Source organism: Heterocephalus glaber, unplaced genomic scaffold, assembly GCF_053883595.1.
Source record: "Heterocephalus glaber isolate CG9 unplaced genomic scaffold, H.glaber_assembly_v1.0 deba00001067, whole genome shotgun sequence".
Lineage (NCBI taxonomy): Eukaryota > Metazoa > Chordata > Mammalia > Rodentia > Bathyergidae > Heterocephalus > Heterocephalus glaber.
This window is the reverse complement of record NW_028258187.1, coordinates 4,340,609-4,354,735: the sequence shown is the minus strand read 5'-3', so window position 1 is coordinate 4,354,735 and position 14,127 is coordinate 4,340,609. Positions and strand designations below refer to the sequence as shown.

The window sequence follows — 14,127 nt, the reverse complement described above, 5'->3', positions numbered from 1 at the left end:
GACTGACAAAACATGAGTTAGCAAGGGGTCTCCTTCCCCGCCGGACAGCTCAGTCCCATAGTGGGGATGGACAGGAGGGTTCTGAACGACTTTCCTCCTGTATTGTCTCCTGTCGCTTGGCTTGCGAAGCATTAGAATTGTTTGTTGATTTTCAAATAGTGCGCCTGCCTTTTATTTCTTTATGTTGGTTAAATCAGAGGACAAAGTGTATTGGTATTCGACATACCAATTCTGAAATCTTTTCTTAAATTTGTGTGCTCTCCAGTCTCTAGGTCATATTTAGGCAGAGGACTCTGCTTGGATCTTTGACCTGAAGCACACAGGAGTCAGGCAATAGATATTTTTTTTCCTGGTTGTAATAGTGTCCTTTTAAAAAACATTTTTAATATGATGTGTTTTAGGGCTGTACCATTTTAAATAAAAGATAGCTTCAGCAGTTAGATTTAGGTTAGCAATCTCTTGCAGCCTAGCAAATATCTCTAATACATTTTTCTTTAAATTATTTTCTACATGGCTAATAGCCATGTTAATAAAGATAACTTTTCAAGCCGAATGTTAAGGGTACTTACATTCTTTCACACCTAGAACTTTCCAGAATTGTGTATTTTTATAAATGGAATCAGTAGATACGCACACACTGTTAGGTCTGTGGAGGCAGGATCTTTGTTCTGCTTGCCACTGTGTTTCTGACACTAAGAGCAGTGTTTGGGCTCCTGTTCTCAGTAAGTATTTGTGGGCCGAATGGGAAGTCTTACAATTTAATTCTGCATAGATTGCATTTCTTAATACCACAGGGTGGCACTGTTGTACCATGAAATGGAACCCTGTGTGTCCTGGGCTGTTTTAGGTGAAGGAAGTAACTTGACTGCCTATTGTGTTATTGTCTGCTTCAGCCATTTATGATCTTAGCATGTCATTAGTCTTTCATCACGTGATTGGGGGTGACATAATAAGCTCTGAAGAAGGTTTGGCTCAGATCTTTGATAAAATGTTAATTAAATTAGTTAGCATCTGTAAAAGCCCAGCACAGTACCAGGGTGGATTTCCTTTTCTCTCCTTCACTTTGGGTTAAAAGTGTTTGTTAAATTTCTGTCTATATCGAAATAGGTTATCAAGAACTTCCTACTAAATTATCATTGGAGGTTAAATAGTACTGTAAGTTTGTTTTGGTTGCCAAAAGACTTACAGACCTAGATTTTACTATACTTCTTTAATTGTTTGGAGTTCATGAGGTTTATGAGGTTGATAAAATACTTTATTAATGTATAATCCTTTATTATACATTTGAACATATCTACTCATAGAGTAAAAATGAAGTCAGTTTAGAAGTGGTGTTGGTTTTACCTATCTCTTAAAAATGAAGTGCTGAAATGCTTGTTTTGTAGCTTGGACTTTATTTCCTTATGATTAAGTTGATCTCTGAATGCATTTGTTGATTCTGTCATTTCCTCAGATTGAAGTGAAATCAGAAGCGGGCCCAGGGTGGAGCGTTCTGCGCGATGATTTCATGATGGGGGCATCCATGAAGGACTGGGACAAGGAGAGCGACGGTCCCGATGACAGCTGCGCAGGGCCTGCCAGTGTCTCTGACACTTGAAGCGGTGCGTGGCCACGCGTGCTTCGTCCCCTGAGGCGGGGGAATTGCAGGGAGCAGCGCTGACATTCCCTCTTTCTCAAAGTAGTGTGTTTTCAACCCTTGTACAGTTGTGTTTTTACTCCAGACGTTTGTAAAAAGAAATATTTCTGCCGGACAAGAAGTTTTGCTAGGGTCATGGCATGTTTACACATACTGATTGATCATCAGTGTGGAATTAGTATCACTGATGTTCCAAGACATGCAGTACCCGTCATGATTAAAATGAACTCTTTGAAGTTAATATTTTTCTGCCTCCCAACTCATAGATTGATGTGTCTGTAATTTGTTGAAATGGTATCATTTTGTTTGGTTGGTTGGTTTAGTAAACTGGAGAAAAACCTATGTAGTCAAATTTTAATTTATAGTATTTCTGACTTTGGGTGTTGATTTTAATTTTTGATTAACTGGTAAACCTGATTTAGGATATTACCTCCTTTTTATACTGCACAAGTAATATAATGACTAATGGTTTATTTTAAGTGTTAGGTTATTGTTATATTGAGAAACAGAATTTTAGACTCTTTTTTGCCCTGAAATAATTGACTTTGCTTAAATTCTCTTTTTGGGTGGTCCAACCAGGGAAACAAGTAATCTGTATCAGATAGTGCACGCAATTTGAGGCTTGCTTTCATACTGCTGCTTTAAAAGTTATTAAACTGGATGTCCTTCAGTATTTAGTGGTTAAAAGGAGAAGAGAACTGAGACTACTTGGTATTAAATATCATCCCAAAATACCTGGGAAACTGCCCGAACTGGTACAGGAATGAATCAATCCGTAAATGGAATCCGTTCCTGCCTGAAAAAGCTCCATCCCTTTCCTCGTCCCTCCCTCCCACCACCCAGTTGGAGTTCTTACATCTGTTACATGCTGAAAAAGAATCCTTCCCCCAGAACGATGCTCTGGAGCAGACATGTTTACATTGTCCAGCCCATTTGAGTGTCATAATTAGTATATGACTAAAGTGAAATTAGTCCATAGCCTGGTATTTGTTATTAGAAAGGACAGTGTATACTCAAGATATCAAGTGGTTAAAACAGCAAAGTTTGAAATGCATTTTTCTATTTATCCTAACTCTTGAACATTAGTGTCTTATTAAATTACAGAACCACCATTTTGGCATTTTAATATAAATAAATGAGAACAAATATTCCTCAGTAGTGCGGGACTGCATTACCATGTTAAATATCCTGATACAACTTCATATAGGTAAACATTTCAATATAAGTTAACACAGATACTGTCCTTGAATCATATTATAGTTTTGCAGAATTTTAGACCTTCATTGTTAAAAATGAGTACATAACTTCTTGTTTACTAAAAAGTAGTTTTGAAAAACATATTTGTATTTTATAGTCCTTCATTTGAATTAGGAAAACTGAAAAAGATTTTCAAATTGAAAGTAAGGAAGAGAATATTTGCAGATATTCTTCTTTCGGAAATGATTTTATTCCAAGATAAAATTGGATTGCCAATTGGATCTCTCATAGAAAGGGTGACAGTTACCATTGGTGTTAGAAGGCTATGAATTTTTGCCAGATAGTTGAGATGCCATCTATCTATTAATAGTTGTCCATCTTGACTACAGAAATATTTAAGCAAAAAAGTATGTGACTCTAAAGATGAACATATTGGTTCAGAAACTAAGTATGTATCTTTGGATGAATGTTTCAAATTGTTTACTTCTATTACCTCTATCCTAAATACATAAAACATTTATATTCTTCTGACATCAGTCTCATAAAGAACTCCTGTGTCTGTTTTTTTTCTGCATTGACTTTCAGTTCTATAAGGAGAAAAAAGAGAAATTGTATCCCATTTCTCTTCCCATTCATTTATCTAAAAATAACATTAGTGTACTATTTATGGCAACTATTTAGATTAATGTAATAGTAAAGAAGCTACATCATTTTGAAAAGTATTGAAAAAAACAGTCAACAACATAAATGTATTATTTCCTTATCCTGTTGTCTAGAAATTTGGGTGGCTGGGATGAATGTTCTCAATATCCAGCTTAATTTAGCATCACTTATTGGTTTTAAGCATTGGAATTTGCAAGTCAAGGGTAATACTTATTTAAGACTGAAAATAACTTAGAATCATCATTGTAGTTTAATACTTCATCCTGGAATTGGAGTAGTGACTTTATTTTCAGAGTACCTAGAGTTCTTCCTTGCTGAAAAATTACTGATTCTAGAATCCACCTTTAAAACTGTTTGGATGGAATTGTTCAGAGGCTCACCTTCAGGACTGGAAGCCGACAGTTTCTCATTAAGAAGCTCTAGAAGACTTACCTGAGGGCAAGTCCGAGTTCTTCAGAATATTTTGGATCTTTTACAACAGATGTGTGAAGAAAGAGATGTTTAAGTTCTGGGAAACCTCGTATCACCTTCTAACCAGTGTGTTTCAAACGTGTGGATATCTTTCATAGTTTACAGAGCCATCAGATCGCAGTTTATATATGCCAGCAGATGCCCCAGTGAGGCATAATAGCAGAGAAGGTGCGAGGCTGAAGTGTGAACAGAAAACAGAGATACAGAAAATAAAAACCTGGTTCCCAGACAGCTAAGGGAATTAATTATAAGGTTTGAGAAAACTCCCGAATCGTAATCTTCAGGGAGTGTAGAGTTCCTGTGAAAAGGATGGTGGGTCAGGTGAGCTAGTACTTTGCATCCTTTGGCTGGCTTTTCCTCCTCCCATGTATGTGCTTATATCTCTGTTACAGATTGTTATTGATATATGTGCTTATTTGTATAGGTTAATATGTTAATGTGTATAACTTTATATAAATCTATAATACAGATTTTTATTGCTAAATACATTTCCTAAGTGAAACAAAAAGGAATTTTTATTTTTTCAGACTCTTTTAATGGCTGCAGAGCACCACTGTCTTAATAGAATCCAAGCTTAGACATTTAGGTAGGCCGGATTGAGAGTGCATTCTGGGAGCTCTCTTGAGTTATTTGTTTTATTTATATCAAAGAGGGAATTATTTTACTTCTACAAAGAGGAAAAAGTTGAAACTCCTTCTTATTAAATTCCTGTAGTAAGTATTCACTGTACGATTTAAATTATGTTGAGTTTAGTTAAATAATTGTAATGGAATAAATCAGCTATCTACTAGGACTTTAAAATTTCCTCACTGAAAGATAACCTACAAAGCTCCTCTAATGGAGGGCAGGTGGAATATTTATAAGGGCCTGGGGTAAGCACACTTGTCTAGAGCTATCCGTGGATATTAGAATTGATCGGGCTGTGTGTTAGCGGCTCCTATTCCCAGTTACAGATGCAGAACTCACCCAGCTCTGCGCTCTCAGACTCATCTGCTCGCATCCGTACGTACCACTGCCTCTCCGCGACGCCTGTCGGTGAGGGGCGTGGGAGGCTTCAAGCCCCGCAGGTGTGATGAGTATGAAGACTATTTGAGGTGAATTGGCAGTGGAAAGAAATTTTGGAAGCTGGAGCGAGAACTCCTCGGTGCCCACAGAAAGCTCTCTCATTCCTCCTCCACGAAAACAGGAGTCTGCGTTTGGCCGGCAGGGTGGGTGAGCCCTGCGGAGGGCCGCAGCAGCAGAGGGGCCGGAGCAGGGTCTCACCAGGTGGGCCTCTCCGCGCTTGATTAACGCGATCAAGAAGGAGGATGCTGTTGGAAGTGGGTGAGAAATGTGTCCGGTGTTTTCGCAAAATGCTGAGTTGTAATGAATCTAATCAGAATTGTAGACGGAGGACATCCTCTACCTGAACTTAGATCTAGATTCTTTATAGACTGTTTCCTAGCTTAGAGAACCACGTTAATAGTTTTAATCTAGTCTACTAAACGTAATTTAGGGAGTTGAATTTAGGGTTCTTGATCTAGTGGTGACCCTTTTTAAATTTTATTTTACTTTGTGGGGAGTGTCATGTCTGACGTCCCTCTCCGTCCTCTCCCTCCGCAGCCAGAGCACATCCTTAGCTTTCCGTTGAATGCTCTTTGGTTTTTACCTGAGTGAGGTAAGCAGGGAGGTATACTAGTGGTGTGGGCGTAATTCCTTACAATCCTAGTCAGTGCCGTCCCATACGACTTACTGCTAAAAATCCTGTGTATCACCACTGACCAGTAGGTGCCTGTTAGCATTTCACATGCAGGGATGTGGAGGAACCAAATCTTTAATGTTGCTTAACTTCATTATTTAAAATTTTACTGGATTGACTTTTTTTTTTTTTAAGCTGCCTGTGGTTGGTAGGTCTATCCCAACTATGAAGAGAGTAAAGTTACTGAGCATATGATTAGTCTGATAAAATAACTGAGTTTAGGAGTCATAAATATTTCCTGAGCTTTTCCCATAAACTTTATGGATGCAATTTATTAGGCATATACATATACCGGTATAATTTTACTGATTGAATCGTTCCTCTATTTCTTGACTCTATATTTTGAAAAAGAAATTTCTTTGTAATCAGACTGTGCATCCTGAGTAACAGTTGTCCTCAAATGTTAGGCTACGCTTAATAGCGAATAACATTTGACTTTCAGCATTACCATTTGATGTCCTTAGAAATAACACACCAAAGTTTAGATCCTATCTCTGCTCCGAAACACAGGTTTATGAAGCACCCAAAGAACGTATTGAGCACTGCCTCGGCCCCAGTGCCAGACCCCATCCAAGCAGCGAGTTCCTGTGTTTTGGAGTTGGCTCCCTGTTTGTGTAGGAGGTTTCAGGAGGAAGTGCCTTTAGATGCAGGACCCTGTAGTTGTGTAAGAGTTTGATTCTAGTCCAGTAGACACGACACAATGCCAGAGCAAATGCAGGTTGGAGGTTTGGAGGGAAACAATAGAAAACAAAGAGCACAATGAGTGTTATTAGCAGTGTTTAAAATGATGAGGTGCTAACCACATTTGTATAAATAACAGTTTCTCTAACCCCTGAGTCATTATCCTGTATTTTTAATGCAGGCTGTTCATAAACATCAAAGCTAGAACACCAGATTTGTATGGGGTCAAGACCACTGTGGCTCTGAGCGGAGAGACAGCTGAGAGCCGTGTCCGAGCGTGGGTGGCCTTGCAGCTGCTGACCCGCCCCGGGCTACTAGACAGTTGCCTCTTGGGCTGCGGAACCAGACTTCAGTCTTAGCTGAAGATGCACCCCTCCCACAGAAAGGACATAAAAGTGGGTGACAGCAGCTCTGGAAATAGCAGAGGCAGCCAGACAGCAGTTAACCGTAAGTGCTGCGCTGCGTGGTACCAAGCACAGCATCAGCGTGGTTTCCACCCGGCAGTACTTGTCTCTGTACGGGAACATTGGGTCCTCTCAGCTGTGGTAAGATCAAAGCTCGTAGTCCTAACTGTTCAGTGTGAGTCCACCCATCTCCACAAAGGGAAGCAATGCTAGGAATATCTGGATTGCCTGAGACACAGCTGCCCTGTCGTGGTTCTTACTGGGATTCTAAATACACTCCTGAACCATAAGAGAAGTTGTATGTACGTTGGGCATTTTAAGAAATATCAGCATTCATTGTTATGTGAAATACAGCGTAATTCTGGAATCAACTGAGTTCAGAGGTCAGTTTTATTAGCTATGAGTCCTGCCACAAATCTCGAGACGTTTTTGAAGCCAGCATGTGACGTAGGTGTGACAGCATGGTTTCTTCCGGAAGGCTTGAGGTATGGCTGAGGGGTGGAGGGGTCTCCAGATGTGCATACCCATTCTGGGACGAGGGGCCAGGCCCGCAGATGTGCCGTTCCTTTCTTGTCTGTGGAACTGCAAATACGTCTTTTCTAGATAAAGTGTATGCTCCACAAGAGGTTAAAGTCCACGAATAGCAGATACTTACAGAGACCCAGTAATTACACCCTCTTCGGGAAAAGGTCCCAGTTACAGAAGATGCTGTGTCACAGTATCATGGCACTGTTTTTAATAGTCCCAAGTTTTAAACACCCTACGTATTCACCGATATGCAGACATTTACAAGAACCTGAGAACTGTGCAGTGTCTACTCCTTCCTTTTAAAATGATCACCATGAAGACTGGTGGCAACGCACGTGTCAGTGGTGTTACCTGAAAGTATAAACATGACCACAGGTTCAAAGTTTATATCCCAGAATGGGTTTGATTATTTAAGAATGTGATGTCATGCTTTTAAAGACTAATAGTTTGAAAAGACAGATTTCGTGATGAATAAAATAATCTAGACATGTTTTTCTGCCTCTCTCTGTTCTGGAACCCTAGCAATAAATGTTTAATAGAGCACTATTAGGATTTCGGAGAGAGATGCCTTAGATGACTGTATTGAAAGACTTGATTGCTAAAATCCTATCCTGTTTAAATTTTACTAACTACCCTGCAGTGAGCATTGAGTGAACATTGAATGTAAAAAAGTGACTCACCTTGTGACCCCCTGTTTCTCTGTGCCTCTTAATTAATAAAAAATTATTTTAAAACAGGAACCTCTGTTTTCTTGATTTAATGTAGTCTATTGTGAGCTGTGGTCTCACCTGCAATTTCAGTTACCTATGTCAGCCATGGCACGAAAATGTGAAACGGAAAGTTTTAGAAACAGTCATCCATTTCACTTGCAAGTCATTCTGCACGCACGCCCTGTCCTGCTTAGGACACGGGTCGTGCCTCTGCTGCTGTCTGCCCTGTGTGGGCCACCTCCCCATGGGCATCCACTGGGTCATCGATCAGCACATTCTCAGCTCTGCATGAAAAGCCAAAGTCTACGTAGGGTTTGGCACAATCCACAGTATCAGGCATCCACAGGGTGTCTTGAAACATGTCCCCTACAGATAAGGGAGGACTGCTGTATTTTTCAAATGTCATTTTGTTTCCAACCATAATATTTTGCATGATCCATCAGTCATTCAAGTAAAAGAACAAGTCCTAATAACAGCAGACATCTATATAGCATTTGTTGTATAACAGATGACTGAGGGTTTTGTAGTGTCTGAAGTCATGCAGTCTTCCTCATAACTGGATGAGCAGTCGATACTGCCATGATTATACAGAGGAGAAAACAGACAATGTGGTAAATAACTTGTTCAAGGTCACAGAGAGTGCAGTCAAATCTAGACTAGAGTCAGACCTGCTGTCACAACAGTGACTCCCCACATTTTACATGGGATTCTAGAAAATGAGTTCTCCAGAAAAATAAGCTCATTCACAGTTTTGGTCTCATTTAAGTATGAAACAACCCTATGCCCAGTGGAAAGTAGAAGTAGATAACATATAACAAAAGGCGACATTTTTCAGGCACTGACAGTTTAGAGTTAGCATGTCACCCTGGGGCTCATTTTGATTGTTGCTGTCAGACTATGATGCAATATGCAGTTGGAGAATTCATGAGAGGTCTTGTCTGAGCGTTAAATCTTTACACATTAATTATCCAGATGCTACAGAAATGTAACCACTAGTCCTGCTGGAGTGATGGCCAGTAGTTTTGTCTATGGGATATTGTATATCGCTGCTACTCTTTTTACTACTATGTTATAATATATTGCCCAAGTAATCAGTTTATTAGTTATATCAGGTGCCTCATAAAAGTGTTAAGTGGCATTTAGATTTTCAAATTATGCTTTATAAATGACTAGACTGTAGCTACAGCATTGTCATCTAGGAGCTAACAGGTAACTACAACTAGGATGTTCTGTTGCTATTGATCTCGGATATTCTCTTAAAATGCACTTTACAGTATTTATGTGAAATTGTAATTTATATTTTATATGTACAAACAGCAGATCAATGGAAATACTCGATGTGTAAGTGTTAAGTATTTAACAGTTTTTTCAAAAAGATTTTAGGACAGTCAGGTGATCCTAAGTGATTATTTGATAAGATGGAAATATATATCAGTGAGTGGAGCCTGTTGGTTCTCGAGACTGAAGCCATAAGCCTCCTCTAGGTGGCATGTGTGTGTTTCCATCACAGATGAGAATGAGTGGCTAGTTTCTAACAGTCACTGTAACTGAGAATTAAATTTGTTACAACTGGTTTCTTAACCAAATTGACCTTGTAACAGTCTCGTCTTCAATGACCTTAATTAACTAAAAATATCAGGAGACCTGTTAAAGAAAGAGATACTCACAACTTGTTCTAATATTCCAACAATCAAAATCATTTTTATGTATTGCTGAAATCTCAAGTCACAGTGGCACATTCACTTTTAGATTTATTCCTTTAGTTCATAGTAAATAGCTTGCCATTTACTAGTAACTGTAGAGATGTTACGTACTCGGACAGAAATAGAGATGATTAAGATAATTAAAGCAAAACCACGAACTGTAGAAATCTTCATTGCAAAAAGATTATCAGGTGAAGAAGAAATACCATGTTCCTTAATGCTACTGAGTTAACTGTCAAGGTGTCCCCTGTTTTGTGAGGCCTGTTACCATTAGTTACAGGTAAGCTCAACATGTAAAAAGTTCGTATTGTGTGACCCATCAAAGGAGACAAATATTTTTATCTTTGAGATTCTTTGTTCATCTTCCAAAATTAAAAAACTTTCTTCAGCTGTTCTCTGGATTCACAAAATGTTAATCTCTTTTTATATTTATCCTCTTTTTTTATGCATGGGAATTGGCTTTGTGGGGCTCAGAAGAATCTTAATCACACACCTCTTAGAGACCCCGTGTTTGTAGTGGTGTAGGTTTATATCCGTGGCAAAATTGTACAGGTAAGCATTTTCGGAGGGTAGCTGTGATGTAATTTTTAGAATCTGCTGCATAGGTAAAGGAAAAAGGCTTGGAAATTTACAAATTACAGGATCACCATTGTAACCAGTAAAAGGTGAAAATCTGATACTTTCTTACAGATTGAGATATTAAAGTGAATTCATGTTGAGTGGCTATCAGGGGATTTTATTTTATCCCTGTTTTAATGTATTTATGAATGATGTCCTCATCATTCACAAAAGTGCTTGGATTTATGTGGTATACCACGTGGTCACACTAATTATAAGAACTTTCCTTAAGTTTTTGAACTTTTGGAAACAATCATCAGTTTGTGGGCAAGAGTTTTACAAGTCAAAATGATAGGTGTAAAAATGCGTATTAGCAGGGCATGGGGGTGCATGCCTGTAATCCCAGCACTTGGGAAGCTGAGGGAGGCGGACTGCTGGAAGTCGGAGGCCAGTCTGGGCTACATAGTTCAGTGTCAGCCTGAGCTATATAGAAAGACAGACCCTGTCTCCAAGAGAGAAAAATCATATTAACATACACTTCTGTTTGTAGCAATACTAGTTTACCCTATCATAAAAGTTAAGGTTTTCTTTTCTGTGTAATAACATTGTCCCTTGTTTGGATTTTTAAATTGCGGGCTCGCTGAGACAATAGAAGGCAAAGTCCTTTGGATTGTGAGTTGGTTGGGAACTTGACTAGTGGCATCCAAGCATTTGGAGTTGGGCCCAGTCTGAAGCCCGCTGAGACAAGGACACACATTGGTCTGAGGATCACGATCATACATCATGCAGAATCACCTGGTGCTTTTGTGCCAAGTCATCATGAAGTCAGAGGACACAGTCGTAGCTTATTCCTGACATGTGCCTTCTCTTTCCCGGCTGGCCACTGACCACCACCGCCTCATCAGCATTGCCCTCAGTGGGGTGTGCAGGAGCTAGGCGGCCAGCGGGACCAGAGGCTGTTGCAGGTGTCCGGCTCTGCCCTGAGCAGGGAAAGCCTGCTGCCGGCTGCCTTTGATCAGGAGTGAGCATCTGTCCAGCCTGCATCCATACCGTCAGGCCCCATGACGGCCAGCCCCTTAGGTTGGTTTGTTTTCACCAGTCGCCAAGTGCTGCTTCCAGTGGGTGCGTTTCGGGGGTGTCTGAGTAGATGCTGGAGATGGCAGCCCAGGCCACAGAGTCTGGCTCCCATAGGCAGGCTTTCTTCTGGATGGAACTCGCAGAGCTGAAAATGGGGAGAGGGAGTGCCTGGAAATCGGCCAGCACTCATCAACCAGCTGATCACTTCCCCGAGAGTATTTCCTGGGGTAACTGAGGTGTGAGGAGCTCATCCCCAAAGTCCCGTAACCTGTGCACAGCCTCCGACTGATTGTCCTCGTCCTGTCTCCTGAACTCCTCCCTTTACCATCTGCCACCTTGACCTTTCAGTTCTTCTCTTCTGTTTCCCCTGCCCATTGCTCATTCACCCCTGTTCCCTTGTCGTTTCTTACGTAGGTAACCTACAGATCCAAAGTGGGAATACTTACTAGATCACTTTTCACAAGGAAGTCACTAACCTTTGCAGCTCACTAAGAGAAATATTCTAGGTTCTATAAGTTATTATTCTGTGGATAAACTTGTTTATGGAAATGTTCACAAGACACGAGAAAAAATTGATAAAGACCAAACTTTCTTTTTGGATTGTGGAATCATAAAATGACAAGAATGCAAAAGGCTTTTGGTGTGCTTTTCCTATTAAAGCATTACTTTGCATTTATCAAATGTGACTATTTGATGAAAAGTGTGATCCATTACATTGGCCTCATGTATTTCTCTTCCCACCTCTTGGTTTTAATGCTGGAAACCATTAAGGAAAGCTTTCTGAATGGTTTCAAGTGAGTTATTCTTTGGTGAGAGGAAGAAGCTGGCAGATCATATGCTCTTGCTGTGACCCACCGGAGTCAAACTCCAGGACAGGGCTGTTTTTGTTTTTCCAGCTTCGCGAGGGAATTCCCCATTATTGAAGCCAAAGCGAGCAGACCCGTGAAGGAGGGGAGAAGGGCTGTGGGGTGGAACAGCCGCACTTCTCCCTCTCTGATCTGGAAACGATTCCATTTTAGGGTTTTAAATAATATGAGACCTGAATGTCACATGTTTTAACTGAACTTTGATAGTCATTTAGCCTTCTGCTTACCAAAATGTGTTTTCTTGTCCCTCCTATACTGCTTAATTGGGGGAAAATAGCAAACGTTTAAAATAATGAACACGAGCACAGAAACTGCTAGGAGGCATGGCCATGAAGCAAATTCTCACTGGCTTCTCCCCTGGCATTTTCATTTTGTTCATATTTGGTAAAGAAAAAGTGGGGGCCAGGTGTGTTTTATTGTAAATTCTCAGACAGAAGTGAAGGGCTGGGATAAGAATGGTAGGTAACAGGCAATAAGCCGGGTTTTGGTATAGGCATTTTCTATACTTTGTGTAATTTAATCCTTGCAGTACTCTTGTGCTGTCTCAGCATCTCCTTTGCATACATGAGACTGAGTGTGTCCAAGAAACTGGGTCATAATTTACAAAGCCAGAAAGTGGCAGGAATTTGAGCAGAAGACATCTCGCCCTCAGAGCCTCCCATTGGACCACAGCCCTCCTGCCTCCTCCAGGTAGCCAGGGTGCTGAATGTAGTTTACCTTCACCACCAAGTTCGGATGGAGTCCCCGGCACGTTTAGTGACTGTCTCACTTCTGTAGCAGAGATGAGAAGTCCTTACAAGTGTTATTTACTAGAAGAAAGGGTTCACTTGGGAGGGAGGGAGGCTGCGTTTGCCCTGAAAGAACCCCTCAAGGGTGGGGACACCCGCAGTACCCAGAACACTACCGGTTGCCCTAAGCCCCGCCCCTGTCCTGCCCTCCTGGGCTTTGAGGAAATTAAAGTGGCCTCTTGGGAGTAGGGCAGAGGTCTCTGGTCTAAGGGGGTTAACAAGCACTGAGTATCCAGCAGATCACCTATTAGGAGCACAGGTGTGGCTGCTAATGTGGGAATGGCTTGGCACAGGGTCTGAGGCTGGTTTTGCTGAAGTAACGTAGCTGGACTTGTGCTGCTCGATCTGCACTCGTGACCCAGGGTGCATCTGTGTCCCTGCCACACCCACACGTGTGTCTCCTGACACCGCAGGAGAGCTCAGCACACCCTCTGCACAGAGGCTGGTGGCTCCAGGTGGCATCGCCCTGTGTTCTACAATTGCCCCAGGAACAAGACGCTTCCCTTTGTGTCCTTGCCATAGATCACTGCAGTTCTCAAAGGGGTGCCACAAAACAGCACCTCTTGATGCTGGGTTGTGCTGGTATTGGGGATGGTGGCTGCTGGTCTGGCTCCGAGTGAAGTGCTCCGGTTTGAAGCCGACCTTGAGGAGAGGAACCTGCTGCTGCTGACACAGACATCATCTTCAAAGTTATGCAGAAGCTGGATGGAGCATTTTCCAGAGTTTTCCAATGTAATTTAATTGGGAAAAAAGTTCTATGTTCAAGGAGGTTCGGGAAATGGGAGATTAAAAGGTTTAAACAAATTCTGTAGAATTCTCAGAGCCCTTAACCCAATAAACAGAATCATGATTCCATAGAGGCAACAGGGTAAGTCTGCTGTATCTCCCAATCCCATCTGACAAAATGTCATGCTCGTCACAACATATTCTGGGACCGGTGTTTCTTAGAGATACAGAGTTGTTGAGAACGGAGTAGATCCTGACTGCAAACCCCAGCTCTCCCACGGACTGTGGTTTCACCACACTGAGCCTCATTGTGTCCCAGTTTCCTCATCTGCAGAGAACAGTAATAAAACACCTCAGCGCTGTGCAGAGTACATTACCGTC

At 41.2% G+C, this 14,127-nt stretch overlaps 1 protein-coding gene across 1 annotated transcript in view; it reads left to right on the top strand.

Annotated features, from left to right (window-relative positions):
- The window catches only part of Rrp15 (ribosomal RNA processing 15 homolog), a 41,272-nt gene extending 33,214 nt beyond the window's left edge, over nt 1-8,058 (top strand). The window contains exon 5 of the mRNA XM_004867390.4: nt 1,454-8,058. Coding sequence (XP_004867447.1) covers nt 1,454-1,597 — 144 coding nt within the window. The 3' untranslated portion in view covers nt 1,598-8,058. The remainder of the gene's footprint in view (nt 1-1,453) is intronic.
- Nucleotides 8,059-14,127: the final 6,069 nt, after the last annotated feature.